This window comes from Theropithecus gelada, chromosome 17 (assembly GCF_003255815.1).
Source record: "Theropithecus gelada isolate Dixy chromosome 17, Tgel_1.0, whole genome shotgun sequence".
Lineage (NCBI taxonomy): Eukaryota > Metazoa > Chordata > Mammalia > Primates > Cercopithecidae > Theropithecus > Theropithecus gelada.
This window is the reverse complement of record NC_037685.1, coordinates 57,030,470-57,047,470: the sequence shown is the minus strand read 5'-3', so window position 1 is coordinate 57,047,470 and position 17,001 is coordinate 57,030,470. Positions and strand designations below refer to the sequence as shown.

Sequence of the window (17,001 nt, the reverse complement as noted above, 5' to 3'; positions counted from 1 at the left end):
CCCGGGTTCCCGCCATTCTCCTGCCTCAGCCTCCCGAGTAGCTGGGACTACAGGCGCTGCCACCTCGCCCGGCTATTTTTTGTATTTCTTAGTAGAGACGGGGTTTCACCGTGTTAGCCAGGATGGTCTCGATCTCCTGACCTCGTGATCCGCCCGTCTCGGCCTCCCAAAGTGCTGGGATTACAGGCTTGAGCCACCGCGCCCGGCCGATTCTCCCATTTTTCATTTAGTATACTTTTATGGTTTGATTTCAAATATGTAAATATTTGCTCTATCTGGAGCTTAAGTATGAGAAATGAGGGAAGGGTCCAACTTCCTATTTTTTCCTTGTGGTTACCCATTCATCTCTATAGATAGTATTGAAGAACTTGTCTTTCTTCCACAGAGATAAGATCTATTTGTATCATATCCTAAATCTTCTGTGTTTTTGAGTTCATTTGTGTTTAATATTAATGTCACCCTCATTATGCTTCTTTTCCAGGATTATTCTGGTAATTTCAAAATTAAAAAAAATATGTGTTGTAGAATCAGCTTTTCACTTCTTTAAAAAAATCTTATTGGTAATTTTATCATGATAGCACTAAACCTATAGATTAATCCAAGAAAAACTGGCATCCTTCTGATTAACGCAAGTTGTCTTTTGGGTCCCTCACTAGCAGTTTAATGGGTTTTTGTTTTTTCTTTTTTTTCCCCAGGTAGATCTTGTATGTTTCTTTTTAAGTTTCTTCTGAATAATTAATGGATCTACATTTAATAATATTTTCTCCTGCTCCTATGACTTGTTTCAACCCTAATATTAAGTAGTAATTCAAAACAAACAGAATCTTAGAGTTATGTTTCAAATAAACAGCTCATGTTGTCTGGTGCGCATTCTAATTTCTGGACTCTTCTCTTTAAATATTGGGCTATCCCTAGATTAGATACACACGGAAGAGTCATGAATATAGAATCACTTTTCTTCTTATGATACAGTCTGCAAGAAGCAATTCATACCTATGTACTACATTTAAAAAATGACAAATACATAATTTTTCAAAATAGAGATGAGGTCTTGCTGGTTTTCCAGGTTGGTCTTGAACCCCTGGCCTCAAGCGATTCTTTTGCCTCAGCCTCCCAAAGTGCTAGGATTACAGGTGTGACCCACCATGCCCAGCCATAAATATGTAATTTACATCACACACTTCACTATAAACTGTGCAATTCTCTCCAGAATGCAGTAAGGTAGCTGATTTTAACTGAAAAGACCCACGTAATATAGAAAAAAAGTAGGGAAAAAAAAAAAAAAGTAAAACACTTTACGTTTGTGAGGCTGAAATTTTTGAAAAATAAAGATGGCTACTCTTACCGACACAAGATTCCTACGATGTTTCGTACAGGAGAACCATGCAACAAGGGCCTCACATTGCCAAGTCTGCTCAAAAACTCTGTGGTTTCGATCACTCTGCCAACTCTAAATATCTGCAAGATATCCACTGGACTCTTACTGTAAAAATTAGAAGAAAAGCCTTTAGATTACATAATTGGAAACAAAACAAAAAGTCGTTATAGCAGAAGAAATCCCAAAAGAGTCCAAATGTCCATTCTCAGGAAACTGATTCAATGAGTCACAACACAACATATCTTAGAAGTATTATGCAGGTATTAAAAAAATCCATTCTTTAAACAAATAAGGATATGTAGTAAAGCATACAGTAAAATATAAAATTTAGAAGTAGATTACAAAACTTTATACACGGTATGATCCCAATTTTGTCAAATATATAATAGTATATGGAATGTATAACTCTTGTTCTGGGCAACAGAGCAACACCATGTCTCTTAACAACAACAACCACCACCAAAAAAAGAATGCAACTTCTGGCTGGGCATGGTGGCTCAGGTCTGCAATCCCAACACTTTGGGAGGCCAAGACAGTTGGATCACTTGAGCCCAGAAGTTTGAGACCAGCCTGGGCAACTATTGAAACCCTATCTCTCCTAAAAATACAAAAATTAGCAGGGCATGGTGGTGCACACCTGTAGTCTCAGCTACTCAGGAGGCTGAGAAAGGAGAATCACTTGAACCGGAGGCAGGGGGTGGTGTAGAGGTTGCAGTGAGCCGAGATCATGCCACCACATTCCAGCCTGGGTGACAGAACGAGACTCTGTCTCAAAGAAAACAAAGTTATTGGCCGGGCGCAGTAGCTCACGCCTATAACCCCAGCACTTTGGGAGGCTGAGGCAGGCAGATCACAAGGTCAGGAGATCGAGACCATCCTGGCCAACATGGTGAAACCCCGTTTCTACTAAAAATACAAAAATTAGTGGGGCGTGGTGGTGCACACCTGTAGTCCCAGCTACTCAGGAGGCTGAGGCAGGAGAATTGCTTGAAGCCGGTAGGCGGAGGTTGCAGCGAGCCAAAATCGCGCCATTGCACTCCAGCCTGGCGACAGAGCAAGACTCCGTCTCAAAAAAAGAAAAAAAAAATAAGTTATCAAAGACCTTATTTTTAAGTGCTGTTTAGGAAACCAACTAGGTTTGGAGAGAGGGCCGTCAAGAAAGGCCTCTCTTGGGAGGTGACATGTGGTGGAATGTGGGGCCATAAAATGTCTATTTGAAGCCCTCACTGGTTGTTACGGGGTGGACGGGGCAGGAGTGGCGAGAACATCCGGAAGGACGTCGTAGACGGGATAACGTGACCCGGATGAAAGATGGCGGCAGGGTGAACGGAAGTGAGCCAACGGATGAAGGACACTTTGAAGGCAAAATTGACAGAACACGGGTATGTGGGGATGAGGGACAGAGAGACCCCACACTGGCTCTGAGTGGGTAGCTAAGATGGGGCAGTGGTGGGGGGAGACTGGGGTACGGCTGAGGGCAGCTGTGGTGGGAGGAAGGGCACATCTCCCAACCCCATGTCCAGTGGCCTCAGGTCAGTACCTTGACATTAGCTATGGTGGGAGTATTTGCTTCCCAGAACTCAGCAAATATTCCAGACCAGGGCTCTTCCTTCACAGAGCTGGCTCAGCACACCCCCGGGGTGAGCAGCATCAGGGTGATTCAGTCTGGATTATGTTCTACACCCAAATGTTAGCAGTGGTTATATTATCTCTGGGTTGTCTCTGGGTGGTGAGATGTTGAGTGATTTTTAATTGTCTTCATATTTTTAGATATTTTCTAAGCTTTTATCAAAGAACATGAGTTTTATAACTAGAAAAAAAGTAATATAAAGAAATCATGATTAGTGAAATGAAATGAAGAAAATCTAACTTTTCACAGCAGCAGGATCTTTCCCTAGGAAGAAGCCCACTTTAGTCGTGTGACTGCTTTTGTACTTAGGGGGTGGGGTGGCTGGCCACGGGCTTGCTCAGGTAGCCCTGGAGGGCTGAACTGCAGCTGCCACTCCCGGGGCTTGACGTGGCTCTTCCTGTCTTCCTGGAGAAAGCTTATTGCCCTCCCGATTCTACCTTCCATGTCAGGGGACTCTTAATTAGTATAGATCTCAGCAGACACCTAGGGGAGGGTCAAAAGTCAAACCAAAAGAATTTGATTACGTATAAAAACAAAATCTGGAGAAGGTCTGTGGGAATGAATGTTTTTGAGACAGAGTCTTTTTCTGTCTCCCAGGCTGGAGTGTAATGGCGCAATCCTGGCTCACTGCAACCTCCGCCTCCCAGGTTCAAGGGATTCTTGTGCCTCAGTCCCTGGAGTAACTGGGATCACAAACGTGTGCCACCACGCCTGGCTAATTTTTGTATTTTTAGTAGAGACAGGGTTTCACCATGTTGCCCAGGTTGGTCTCAAACTCCTGACCTCAAGTGATCTGCCCACCTCGACCTCCCAAAGTGCTGGAATTACAGGCATGAGCCACCAAGCCCGGTCCAGATTTTTAAAAAATTAAAATGAAATTTAAAAAAGATAAAATTAAGTGTACAATTCGGTAGTATTTAGTACAGAACATTCAAAATGTCATGTAATCAACACCTCTAGTTCCAAAATTTTTATTTGCCCAAAAGAAAACCCGTACCTTTTGGCTGTCAGTCCCCATCCCTCCCTCTCATGGTACTGTGCAATTTGCTATCTCCGTGTATTTATCTATTCTAGATACTTCATATAAACAGAATTGTACAATATGTGGCTTCTTTCACTCAGCATATTTTTGAGGTTCACCCATTTGTAGTATGTGTCAGTACTTCATTCCTTTTTCATGGCTGAATAATATTCTATTACATATATTTATCATGTTTTGTTTATCCACTTCCCTGTTGATAAACATTTGGGTTATCTCCACCTTTTGGCTGTTATGAATAGTGTTGCTATGAATATTCATGTACAAGTACCTATTTAAGTACTTGCTTTCAAGTCCTTTGAGTATAGAACTAGAAGTGGAATTGCTGGGACTTATCATAATCATATGTTTAATTTGTTGAGGAATCATCAAACAGAGGCTGCATCATTTTTCCCTCTCATCGTCAATGTGTGAGGCTTTCAGTCTCTCTCTATCCTCACCAACACTTAGAATTTTCTATTAAAAAGAAATCAGGCCGGGCGCGGTGGCTCAAGCCTGTAATCCCAGCACTTTGGGAGGCCGAGGCGGGTGGATCACGAGGTCAGGAGATCGAGACTATCCTGGCTAACATGGTGAAACCCCGTCTCTACTAAAAATACAAAAAACTAGCCGGGCGTGGTGGCGGGCGCCTGTAGTCTCAGCTACTTGAGAGGCTGAGGCGGGAGAATGGCGTGAACCCGGGAGGCGGAGCTTGCAGTGAGCCGAGATCACGCCACTGCACTCCAGCCTGGGAGCACAGCGAGACTCCGTCTCAAAAAAAAAAAAAAAAAAAAGAAATCATAGCTGGCCGGGTGCCATGGCTCAAGCCTGTAATCCCAGCACTTTGGGAGGCCGAGACGGGCGGATCACGAGGTCAGGAGATCGAGACCATCCTGGCTAACCTGGTGAAACCCCGTCTCTACTAAAAAATACAAAAAACTAGCCGGGCGAGGTGGTGGGCGCCTATAGTCCCAGCTACTCAGGAGGCTGAGGCAGGAGAATGGCGTAAACCCGGAAAGCGGAGCTTGCAGTGAGCTGAGATCCGGCCACTGCACTCCAGCCTGGGCGACAGAGCAAGACTCCGTCTCAAAAAAAAGAAATCATAGCCATCTTAGTAGATGTGAAGTGGTTTGGGGAATGGATTTCGAGGATGATCAAGGAAAGTAGAACATAATTTTAGACGGGTCTGAGTCAGGCCATAAGGTAAGGGTGGCTGGCTGTGGTTCAGTGGGGCTCTGGAAAACTAGCTCTCTAAACAGCAGCAGCAATGCCCCCGCATAGCCCTGATTTGCAGCATTTGCTGATTTCCATAGTGCAAATCCTCCCCGTGTCCAATTTCAAGCTACCCATGGTTTAACAACCAGCTCACCACATCTCTTAAATGTTGACAACTGGCTCTCATAAGCTGGTATATGTGGCTACAACTCACCACCATGCGTTCTAAGGGCTGTGCCAAGCTGATGAAGAGGAGCTGCTGCAATGGAATGAACCACCAGGTCAACAAGAGTCAGTCCCATGCTCGAGGATAAGCACACAATGGAGTTTCCGAACCGAGCAGCTGGGCACAGAGTCAGCTGCGGTGACCCTTGGGTGCTGATACCCAGTGAGGGCTCGTCTGAGCAGGTGGTCCATCATGTTTGTGTTACTGGAGAATGCCCATCAGCACAGGACCCCGGGCATGCACAGTGAGTGACGGCGCAAGTGTAACTGGTATTTAGGAACGTGTTTTCCAGGTTTTCAGGTGCAGTTTTTCATGCCACAGAGAGGCCACGTTAGAAGATGCCATACCCATATTCCTGCACGTTCAAATCTTAGAGTAAGTGGCTTTTTCTCCGGAATAACCTACAACATACAAACTCAAACACCTTTCGATTTAAAATTTTTAAATTTAACCCTCAACAAGATTAGGTAACCTTGAAATCAGAGTGGAATACAGAGGGTATTTTCAAGCACAGAATACTGCCCCAGGCACCATTACAAACAGAGAAAAAAGTAATTTGTCATCATACCAGGCTACTGTGGCTTGTTGCTGAAGATTAAATTATCTAGGTAATTACTGTAATCAGCTCTTTAACAGAGTCTGAAAGAGCATTATATCATAACAGATCCTATTTCCTTTATGCTTACCTGTGATGATTCTGCAAAACCTCTTTTCTAACCCTGAGAAATTCTTCAGTATTCTGTTCAACATGCTCAATTTTGCATCTCAAAGCTCGGTACTTGGCCAGGGATGGTGGGTTGGGTTTGGACAAATTCGTTTCACAGACATTAACCATGTCTCTTATTAGCTGTAGGTGGAAATCACAGACAGATGTCAGAATCACCACATATCAAAATTAATATTTATATTACATTAACACTTTCTCAAAAAGATGGGAAAAGTGGGTCTTGCTCTCACCCACGCTGGAGTGTAGTGGCATGACCATAGCTCATTGCAGCCTCAACCTCCTGAGTTCAAGCGCTCCTCCTACCTTAGCCGCCAGAATTGTACCTTTTTTTTTTTTTTTTTTGAGACGGAGACTCGCTGTCACCCGGGCTGGAGTGCAGTGGCCGTATCTCAGCTCACTGCAAGCTCCGCCTCCCGGGTTTACGCTGCCTCAGCCTCCGGAGTAGCTGGGACTACAGGCGCCTGCCTAGTTTTTTTCTATTTTTTTAGTAGAGACGGGGTTTCACCGTGTTAGCCAGGATGGTCTCGATCTCCTGACCTCGTGATCTGCCCGTCTCGGCCTCCCAAAGTGCTGGGATTACAGGCTTGAGCCACCTCGCCTGGCCGCCAGAATTCTATTTGAATGGGCACTATACGTTCCCTCTTAGCAACACTGATGATTGAGATTTTTTTTGTTTTAAAGATGGAGTTTTGCTCTTGTTGCCTAGGGAGTGCAGTGGCACGATCTTGACTCACTGCAACGTCTGCCTCCTGGGTTCAAGCAATTCTCCTGCCTCAGCCTCCTGAGTAACTGGGATTACAGGTGCATGCCACCTGGCCCAGCTAATTTTTTGTATTTTTAATAGAGATGGGGTTTCATCATGTTGGCCAGGCTGGTCTCAAACTCCTGACTGGTGATCCATCTGCCTTGGCCTCCCAAAGTGCTGGGCTTACAGGTGTGAGCCACCACGACCGGCCGACTGAGATTCTTTATGTTTGATATTAGGTAAATCATAGATTTTTAAATTTGTAAGGGTCTTATATTTTCTCATTGACCAGTTCTTTCCGTATTTTGGATTACTGATTCCTCTGGGAATCCGTTGAAAGTGATTATTTCCCAAACATGCAAAATTTCATATCTATAAACTCCTCTGAAGTCTAGGACACGAATCTCTGATCTTGGCCCAATCCCTGCATGCCCAGATGAGGCAATGCGGACCAAGAGAGTGACTTCGGCCTTGTCTAGGGCAGGGTTGGCTGCTGTGGCTGCCTTCCTCTACTCACTGAGCCTGCTTTCTCTCCTGGCAGCTCAGAGGAGGTGGCCCATTTCTGAGCAGCCACAGTGGCTCCAATCTCCTCGCCAGTGACTGGCTTGAGATTGTGCACATGACTCCATTCTGACCAGAGAACTATAAGTCTGCCAGGGGCTTCCTCTATGTGACACAAAAAGAACTGTTACAGATGGGATACTACGAACTACTGCAGCCATATGCGGATCATGAGGGAGCTGGGCTGAGAGCAGAGCAGTCACTCTACAGGAAGTACAGAGGGATGGAAGGAGGCTGAGACCCTGATGATGACACTGACACACTGAGTCTCGGGGTGACCTGGGCCAGGAGGCAGCCCACAGCTGGACTTCTAATTGTCCGAGGTCGTAAATGTCCTCATTGTTTCAGTCAGTTGCAGTTTCCCATTTCTTCTGCAGAGAGGATCCGAACTCATACCAAGGTCTGAAAAGTTAGTTTACAAGATAGCAATTCTAAACCTATTTCTGCATTTATGTCACTGGGCCAACATATTCACATTTGAAAATATGGTTTTTAAGTAACTTTCATAAGGATCCAGGGCTTTCTAAAATGGTTCAACAATTTATTTTCTAGCACAACTCTGGAGACAATTTCATGATTTTTTTTTTTTTTTTTTGAGATGGAGTCTCGCTCTGTTGCCCAGGCTGGAGTGCAGTGGCCGGATCTCAGCTCACTGCAAGCTCCGCCTCCCGGGTTCACGCCATTCTCCTGCCTCAGCCTCCCGAGTAGCTGGGACTACAGGCGCTGCCACCACGCCCGGCTAGTTTTTTGTATTTTTTAGTAGAGAAGGGGTTTCACCGGGTCAGCCAGGATGGTCTCGATCTCCTGACCTCGTGATCCGCCCGTCTCGGCCTCCCAAAGTGCTGGGATTACAGGCTTGAGCCACCGCACCCGGCCCAATTTCATGATTTTTAAAGACCCCCACCCTCAACATATTTTATAATAAATTGAATTCTATATTTCAGAGGTTTACCTGGCAGAGGTCTGCTTTCTTAGCCAATAGTCCCAGGTTCACTTCTTTGGGCGTTGTGCCTTTGTGAGGTATCAGTCTGTAAAACTCTGTCATCATCTTTTGCAATTGCTCTGCCGTTTCTCCATTTTTCAGTGCTGCCTTTACTAGAAGGAGAATCCCCTCTGCCTTGCTCACCTTTCAAAAGATCATACATGCTTATTGAAATGAAATCTTCATACAGAAATTAAGGAGCATGCACAAAACTATACGAATAATTGTTGGACATGTCAAGACTATCCATTTTCTACTGGACAGCCATCACAAGCAAATGCTCATCTTTATTGGAGACGTATCTAGTTGTGGTAATGATGCCATGAGGATTATTGCAAAACTGGGCTCGGTTTTACTAGAGAAAAGAACCAGAGTCCTATATTTCTATACATATGTGAACACATCTACATACATATACACAGAGAGAGAAACACTAACGCAACTGTGATAGACTAGCTTTTCACATGAGACATTTAGAAAGCTGTCAGAATCAGACCAGGGATAAAAACCTCCTGAACGTGTTTCTAATTACACAAGTACTTCATGGGCTTTACCCCAGTTAGCCATTTTCTCCTTGAGATAAATTAGTTTAATTCCACAGAGGAAAACTGACCGTATTATTTCAATACAACAATGCAGTTGCACAAGTTGTACCATTGGGAATATCTTATTTTGTCTGCTCTTTCCACTGCCATTATGCTTAATGAAGAAGGGAAGAACATTTCCCGGTGGTCTGGAGGCATGCCTGCCTTTCCTAAGACAGTCAGAAGGTGCGAGACTGTGGAGTCACTAGGAAATGGGTTGAGGTCTGGGCATCTGACTGGGGACCAAGACCACCCATATCCCTTCAGCTTCCTGCAAACCTCTTGGTACAGAGGATCAGGCCTCCTAATTGGCCAGCACCAGAAGCCTGCCTTCGATCAGCTCTTGAGGCTGACATTTTACAGACAGCGATGTCTAGGTTTCTCAGAAGGTTTTCTCCTTAGTGCTGTTAGTGGTCCCTTTCATCAGGGTACAAGGAAAGAACATTTAGGAATGAATGCCAGAGCAGTCAGACCAGCATGCAAACACACGTGTTATTGCTGAAACCAATCAACCAGGAGGTAGATTTCTCACATTCTGTTTCAGCGACACACCGACTTACATCGTTGAGGCTAATCCTGTTCACTGGCTTGAGAAGCGTGTGTTCCAGGTGGCCCAGCGCCTCTGCCCAAATCATCTCTACTAAATCGCTCACCTCTTGGCTCAGAGTGCTTGAATTCATGACTTCCTCCAAAAGCAACTGCAACAAGAAAATAGAAACGCCACCAAAAAGTCATCATGTGTGAGTTTGTGTAGAACTCACATGGGCCAACGGACAGAGGTGTGAGGAGAAATAATTAATTACAGCCCAGGAGAGTCATCCCCAGCCAGGTAACTAAATCCTCTCTCTACTGGATCCACCCTCTGTCTCCCTCCATTCTCTCTTCTCTGATTCCCTCCTACCCCCTTTTCTTCCTGTTCTATTTTTTCCTTCACCCTGTAAGCTCTAGGCCTGTCAGTGGTATTCAACACATGCAGTCGGGGTTAAGGACCCTTGACTCATGGCCTAGGTTGTAAAGAGGTCTCGCAAAAGCTGGGAGCGTCTGCTGCTGAAACAGGCAATAAGTCTCGTGGCTTGTCCTAAAATGCATTCTCCACTCAACTTCCATGCCTTTCTATGAGATCACATTTCCTTTTCTGAACTCCTCCTCTTCCCTCCTGACAGTTATTTATTTATCTGAGACAGGGTCTTGTTGTATCGCCCAGGTTGGGGTGCAGTGGCATGATCATAGCTCGCTGTAACCTCAAACTGCTGGATTCAAGTGATCCTCCTGCTTCAGCCTCATGAGTAGCTAAGACTATAGGCACACCACCATTCCTGGCTAATGTTCTTCAGTTTATGTAGAAATGGGTCTCTCCATGTTACCAAGGCTGGTCTTGAACTCCTGGCCTCAAGTGATCCTCCTGCCTTGGCCTGCCAAAGTGCTGGGATACAAGCGTGAGCCACCAAGCCTGGCCCAGTTTTTTATTTGTAATAGAGAAAACATTTCTATTAAAAATATAATAACAAAAAAACTACAAATCAATCTTACTGCTTGCAATTGTTCAGATGCTAATTGGGTTGCTTCAGGTGTGAAATGTTCTCTTAGTAGAAATCCTTGTTTCTTCAGTTCTTCGATGTAATTTTCATAGTATTCACTTGCATCTTCAGAGGTTTTCTTTATAGCAAACTGTCTTCTAGTCTGTAAATTATGGTGTATAGCAAAAGTACAGTAATTATTTACATATCTAGTTTTATTGAACATAAATAAAGCATTAGGTCCTTGACATGAAGAAGCTTAGAAATTAGTTTTTTTCAAAGAATTACTTAAATTTTAAATTCTTTTTCTTTTCTTTTTCGAGACAGGGTCTCGCTCTATTGCCCAGACTGGAGTGCAGTGGCACGACCTCGACTCACTGCAACCTCCACCTCCTGGGTTCAAGCAATTCTTCTGCCTCAGCCTCCTGAGTAGCTGGGACCACAGGCAGGCGCCATCACGCCTGGCTAATTTGTTTTGTGTTTTTTCTGGTAGAGACGGAGTTTCGACCACGTTGGCCTGTATAACTCCTGACCTCAAGCAATCTGCCCGCCTTGGCCTCCTGAAGTGCTAGGATTACAGGCGTAAGCCACCGTGCCTGGCCAGAATTACCAAAATTTTAAACTCTTAATAGCCTAAAATCTGGAGGCAATGGCAAAAAGCTTGAGAACGCACAGCAGACAGAAAAGATCATTTGTTTCACTGGAAAGTCACTCAAAGCTTCCTTCCAAGTCTATAGACTTTTTACAAACCATTCTGATTAGCTTTGAAATCTGGCTTTCCAGTTTTTTGGAAATGAGAAAAAAAATATCAGGGAGAAGAAAAGAAAAATACTTCAGAAAGGAAGAACTGTTAGAGACAGGCACCCAGCGAAAATGAAATCACAGTCAGTGGACAGGCAGGAAAGTTATTAAGTCGCGCATGTGTTAAAGGCTCCAGCTCCTCCCTCATCCCAAACTGCCCATGGAAGCGGCACTTTCTGCTTTTCTGGGAAACTCCTGCCCCTGTACTGGGCAGTGATGCTAACATTAATCCCAGGAGAATCTGGGAGAACTTCCCCCAGCTCAAAGCCCTGGTGTCCTTGTAGGTGTTGGCTGAGCCCCTGGCTTGGGGGTGTGGCCCCCTGGGAAGCCACACTACTCAGGATACCCATAAGCCACCCTCCCAGATAGGGGGGCTGCAGGACGCCTCTGAAACCTGGAAAAAAGAAGGGCCTGTTGAAGTCACTCCATTGAAGAGGTAGAGTTTAACGTAATTTTGGAAGCTTCTCATCAAAATGGTTTTATTAAGCAGAAGGGCAAGCTGGAAAATCCTCTTCAGCAGAATGGCGGGCTAAGGCGCACTGTTATCAAGGTGAACAGGCTTCTCTGCTCAGCAAACCAGGCTTACCCAAGGGGTGCCCTACACAGACGTGGGCTTGCTAAGGGAGGAAGGCACCCTGAGGGATGTCCTGGCCTATACAATGCTACAGTTTTCTTTCTCAATGAAGAAAACAGTAACATATGCTATCATGTTTTTCACCTTCACTTTTACTTACTTCTTACCCAAACAACTAAATCCTCCTCAAAATATAGTATATATTTCAGGGTACGAGGTTAACAAAACCCCTTCTCCTTCTTGGACATATTTGACCGTGGATTTGCTTTCTAGCTCTGTTCCCGTGGAAATCTGATAAAGATGGCATGTCAGCTGTAATAGTAGGCAAAATTGCTTATGGAACTGCGGCCTCTCATGGATAAATTGCATTGAGACTGCGAGTTCCATGGTGGGAAACCCAAGCTTTGGGCGTGTCAGAGAGCAGTGACTTGTATAACTGGGTATGTCCCTCGAGGGCATCTGGAACCTACGACAATGTTACAAGAGCTCTGGGCTCTTGCGGGGTGGGGCTTCCAAGCCAAGTGGGTCTCACATCCACCTGATGTGAGTCTCTTTCTCTTGTACCTGAGCTGACACTCCGAGTGGGAACAAAGAGAAAAGCTCCTGGAGCCTGTGTGGACCTCTGTGAGGGCCACTCCCACGGAGAAGTGACTGTTTCCTGGCCCAAGATAGATCTGTAGGCAGGATGCTGTGGCTCATGCCTGTAATCCCAGCACTTTGGGAGGCCAAGGCAGGCGGATTGTGAGGTCAGGAGTTTGAGAACAGCCTGGCCAACATGGTGAAACCCCGTCTTTACTAAAAACACAAAAATTAGCCGGGCATGGTGGCGCATGCCTGTAATCCCAGCTACTTGGGAGGATGAGGCACGAGAATCACTTAAACCTAGGAGGCGGAGGTTGCAGTGAGCCGAGATCGCACAACTGCGCTGCAGCACGGGCAACAGAGCTAGACTCTGTCTCGGGGAAAAGGAAAAAAAAAGATAGATCTGTAACTCTGTTTCTTTGTTTTTTTTGTTTTTTTTTTTTGAGACGGAGTCTCACTTTATCGCCCAGGCTGGAGTGCAGTGGCCGGATCTCAGCTCACTGCAAGCTCCGCCTCCCGGGTTCACGCCATTCTCCTGCCTCAGCCTCCCGAGTAGCTGGGACTACAGGCGCCCCCGCCACCTCGCCCGGCTAGTTTTTTGTATTTTTTAGTAGAGACGGGGTTTCACCGTGTTAGCCAGGCTGGTCTCAAACTCCTGACCTGGTGATGCGCCCGTCTCGGCCTCCCAAAGTGCTGGGATTACAGGCTTGAGCCACCACGCCGGGCCAGATCTGTAACTCTGAATGTCTACTTGAGAAGGCATCCTGGTGGGTGTTGCAGCATTTTATTTGAACTTCAGGCATTAATTCTAAATTTATTTTTGTTTCATGATTGCTTTAGATTGGAACTGTGCTCCTGACCTGATACTGACCTAGGGCAAAGGTTATGGCCTCTGCCGGGCCTCCCTTGTTTTTCCCAGGGCTCTGTGACCTGGAGCCCTCAGTACCTCATATATATATATATATATATATATATATATATATATTCAGGACTGGAACTGTCACAGTGGATTGTAACGAGTGTTTTTCTTTCTAGGCAGTGATTTCTGAGGGCCAGGCTGTGAAGCTATTTTTATCTCTGAGTGTCAGCCCTAGTCGATTGCTTGGTACATAGCAGGTGCTTAATGAAGTGTATCAGTGGAATGCTTTCAGAGGTGTAAATATCAGGAAAATATCCCATAAGTGATGTGGAACAAGAACAGAAATGCTATACACCCTGCACCCAGTAAACATTCCCTCCTAGTGGGACCCTGTGCTGATCTACTCAGGGGGTGAGGTCCTCCCCTCCCACACTCCAAAAGAGAACACATTTCCCCTTCGCAAAATTATTTACCAGGTGTTATGGCTGAACTGTACCCCTACAAAATGCATATCCCGAAGTCCTAACTCCCAGGACCTCAACAATGGGACTGTGTTTGGAGACAGAGCCTTTAAAGAGGTAATTAATTAATTAAGTGACATCATAGGGGTGGGCCCTGATCCGATATGACTGCTATCCTCATGTAAACAGATGAGGACACAGAGGCCCACAGGTGGAAGACTGGAAGACCATGTGAGGACACAGCAAGAAGGCAGCCGTCTGTAAGCCAAAGAGAGAGGCCTCACCTCAGAAGAAATCAACCCTGCCGCACTTTGACCTTGGACTTCCAGCCTTTAGCACTGTGAGAAATAAATGTCTGTTGTTTAAGCTCCCTAGCCTGTTGCATTTATTAACAGCAGCCTGAGCTAAGACACCAGGTGAGAAGAAAAAAGTTGGGAGGCGAGCTGGTTCATTGAAATGAGTTATGAACAGAGGTCAATAAGCACATAGGAATCAACATAAACAGCATTACCTGCATGCCATCAGCCAGGAGGAAGTGTGAGGATATCAGGAAAGGACAGTCCCTGGAGTCCCGCGAACACTGCAGTTCCACAACCACAGATTCCTGGCCTCCTTCCATTCCCACCTGGAAAATAGGATGTGCTTTCAGAAGCTGCACTCAGGAAACATCAAACTACATGTGCCATTTGAAAATGTTGATTATGGGCCGGGCGCGGTGGCTCAAGCCTGTAATCCCAGCACTTTGGGAGGCCGAGGCGGGCGGATCACGAGGTCAGGAGATCGAGACCATCCTGGCTAACACGGTGAAACCCCGTCTCTACTAAAAATACAAAAAACTAGCCGGGCGTGGTGGCGGGCGCCTGTAGTCCCAGCTACTCGGAGGCTGAGGCAGGAGAATGGCCTGAACCTGGGAGGCGGAGCTTGCAGTGAGCCGAGATCGCGCCACTGCACTCCAGCCTGGGTGACACAGCGCGAGACTCCGTCTCAAAAAAAAAAAAAAAGAAAATGTTGATTATGATTATAAAATATGTTCATTTAGAGATATAATTTAGAAAATACAGAAAAGTATCAAGAAGAAAATTAAAATCTCCTAAAATCCTATGACAGCAATACAATCAGTATTAATATTTTGGTATGTTTCCCTCCTGTATTTTTACCATCCCATAAATAGATCTGTGTATGTTTACACATACCATTTTTCATGTTTTCTTTATCAAAGAGGGAAATGTTATTTTCAAGTTACATTTTATTAACATATCTCAAAATACAAATGGAACATCACTTTGAAGGCTAGTGTCAATTTATATCTATACATATATTTTAGAGACAAAGGTCTTGCCATGTTGCCCAGTGTAGCCTCAAACTCCTGGGCTCAAGAGATCCACCTGCCTCAGCCCCCTAAGCAGCTGCGACTATAAGCGAGTGATGCCACACCAGACACTAGTGTTGATTTTCATTTGCATGACTTTGTGGGGGGGGAAAAAAAAAGATTTTGTTTTTCTAACACAAAAGGGATGGAAATGCAACATAGTGTAAATACTTAGTGTCAAACCTTCCCTTTCCAAATACAAGAAACTGTTAATAACAGGGAAGAGGACTTTTATTTTTAATGCTGTATTGATATTTTGTACTGTTTAAAATTTTTGCTATGAACATGCATTACTTTTATAATATAAATACTAAAAATTTGGCCGGGCGCGGTGGCTCAAGCCTGTAATCCCAGCACTTTGGGAGGCCGAGACAGACGGATCACAAGGTCAGGAGATCGAGACCATCCTGGCTGACCCCGTGAAACCCCATCTCTACTAAAAAATACAAAAAACTAGCCAGGCGAGGTGGCGGGCGCCTGTAGTCCCAGCTACTCAGGAGGCTGAGGCAGGAGAATGGCGTAAACCCGGGAGGCGGAGCTTGCAGTGAGCTGAGATCTGGCCACTGCACTCCAGCCTGGGCAACAAAGCAAGACTCTGTCTCGAAAAAAAAAAAAAAAAAAAAAAAACACCTAAAAATTTAAACATTAAATTATAAACATAAACATTTTCTTGACTATTAAAAATCAGGTCCAGATGCAGTGGCTCATGCCTGTAATCCTAGCACTTTGGGAGGCTAAAGAGGGAGGATGGCTGGAGCCCAGGAGTTCGAGACCAGCAACATAGTGAGACTTTGTCTCCACAAAAATAAATAAATAAATATATAAAGAAAATCAACTCATATTTTAAGGAATATATGATATTCAGGATATGCCCAATTTTTCAAAACTGAGAAAATGATCGAATAGGAAAAACACTCAGAAGACATTCAAACAGGGTTTTTTTTTTTTTTTTTTTTGCTAACTAGAAATCAGATTCTTACTTTCTCCAAGGTGTTATATTTTGCAACTTCAAAATCTTGAGGAAGATGAGGAATTTCAACATTCTCTGTACCAAACCTGAAATTTGTACAGCGTATAATTAAAATTTTAACATTAAATGGATTTTAGGTTAAACAGAATTTCATACAATTTTTCTTGTACATCTTTACAAAATACATGATAGATTCCTTACAAAATACACGGTAAGTCCCTAAGGCCTCCTTAGCTGTTCCAGAAATTGTTAAAAGATCATTTGAAATGAGCTGGATGCCTCCTCTGCATAATTCTCCAGCTCAGATACCCAGTACTGTAGCGTCTGCACGGGAAGATGGTGTCTACGCAGCACAGGCAGAGGCAGAAAGAAGTGGGCCTCACACACTGGGGATGGGCTACTTGTGTCTGCTGTGGATCTGACCCTTAGAAGCTATGTCACTCCTCTCCAGACCACAGTCCATTCCTCTCTAAAATGAAGGAGTCAGAACTTCTCATAATCTGTACTTTTCATTTTGTATTTTCTTCTCTTTCAACACTATTATTAACAAATACAACAAGATTGAATGCGATGCCTAGTTAACCCAATGTTTTGCATGTGCTTTAAGAAGCCATATAGAACTTTGGACTCCCGTACTCCATTTGAGGAAGGCTGTTGCTATTTCCATTTTTGAAAATATCAGGCAAAAGTAACAAACTGTCTTTACTCTAAAGGCTGCTCAGGAAAGTAATAGGATGAAAATAGTTTGTTTTTTTTTTTAATCTAATAATTGCACCCAATCTCATTTAATACTGAGAATTTA

General features: G+C 44.5%; 1 protein-coding gene across 3 annotated transcripts in view; it reads right to left on the bottom strand.

The window, feature by feature from the left end:
- The window catches only part of PARP4 (poly(ADP-ribose) polymerase family member 4), a 94,198-nt gene that overhangs the window by 66,047 nt on the left and 11,150 nt on the right, over positions 1 to 17,001 (bottom strand). For all 3 annotated transcript variants that reach the window (XR_003116482.1, XM_025364239.1, XM_025364238.1), the window contains exons 5-11: positions 16,210 to 16,285; positions 14,372 to 14,485; positions 10,597 to 10,746; positions 9,627 to 9,764; positions 8,453 to 8,626; positions 6,154 to 6,314; positions 1,346 to 1,483 (exon numbers count right to left, since the gene is read on the bottom strand). Coding sequence is in view for 2 of the 3 variants with exons in the window: in XM_025364239.1 (XP_025220024.1) it covers positions 1,346 to 1,483; positions 6,154 to 6,314; positions 8,453 to 8,626; positions 9,627 to 9,764; positions 10,597 to 10,746; positions 14,372 to 14,485; positions 16,210 to 16,285 (951 nt within the window). In the remaining variant the exon portion in view is untranslated. The remainder of the gene's footprint in view (positions 1 to 1,345; positions 1,484 to 6,153; positions 6,315 to 8,452; positions 8,627 to 9,626; positions 9,765 to 10,596; positions 10,747 to 14,371; positions 14,486 to 16,209; positions 16,286 to 17,001) is intronic.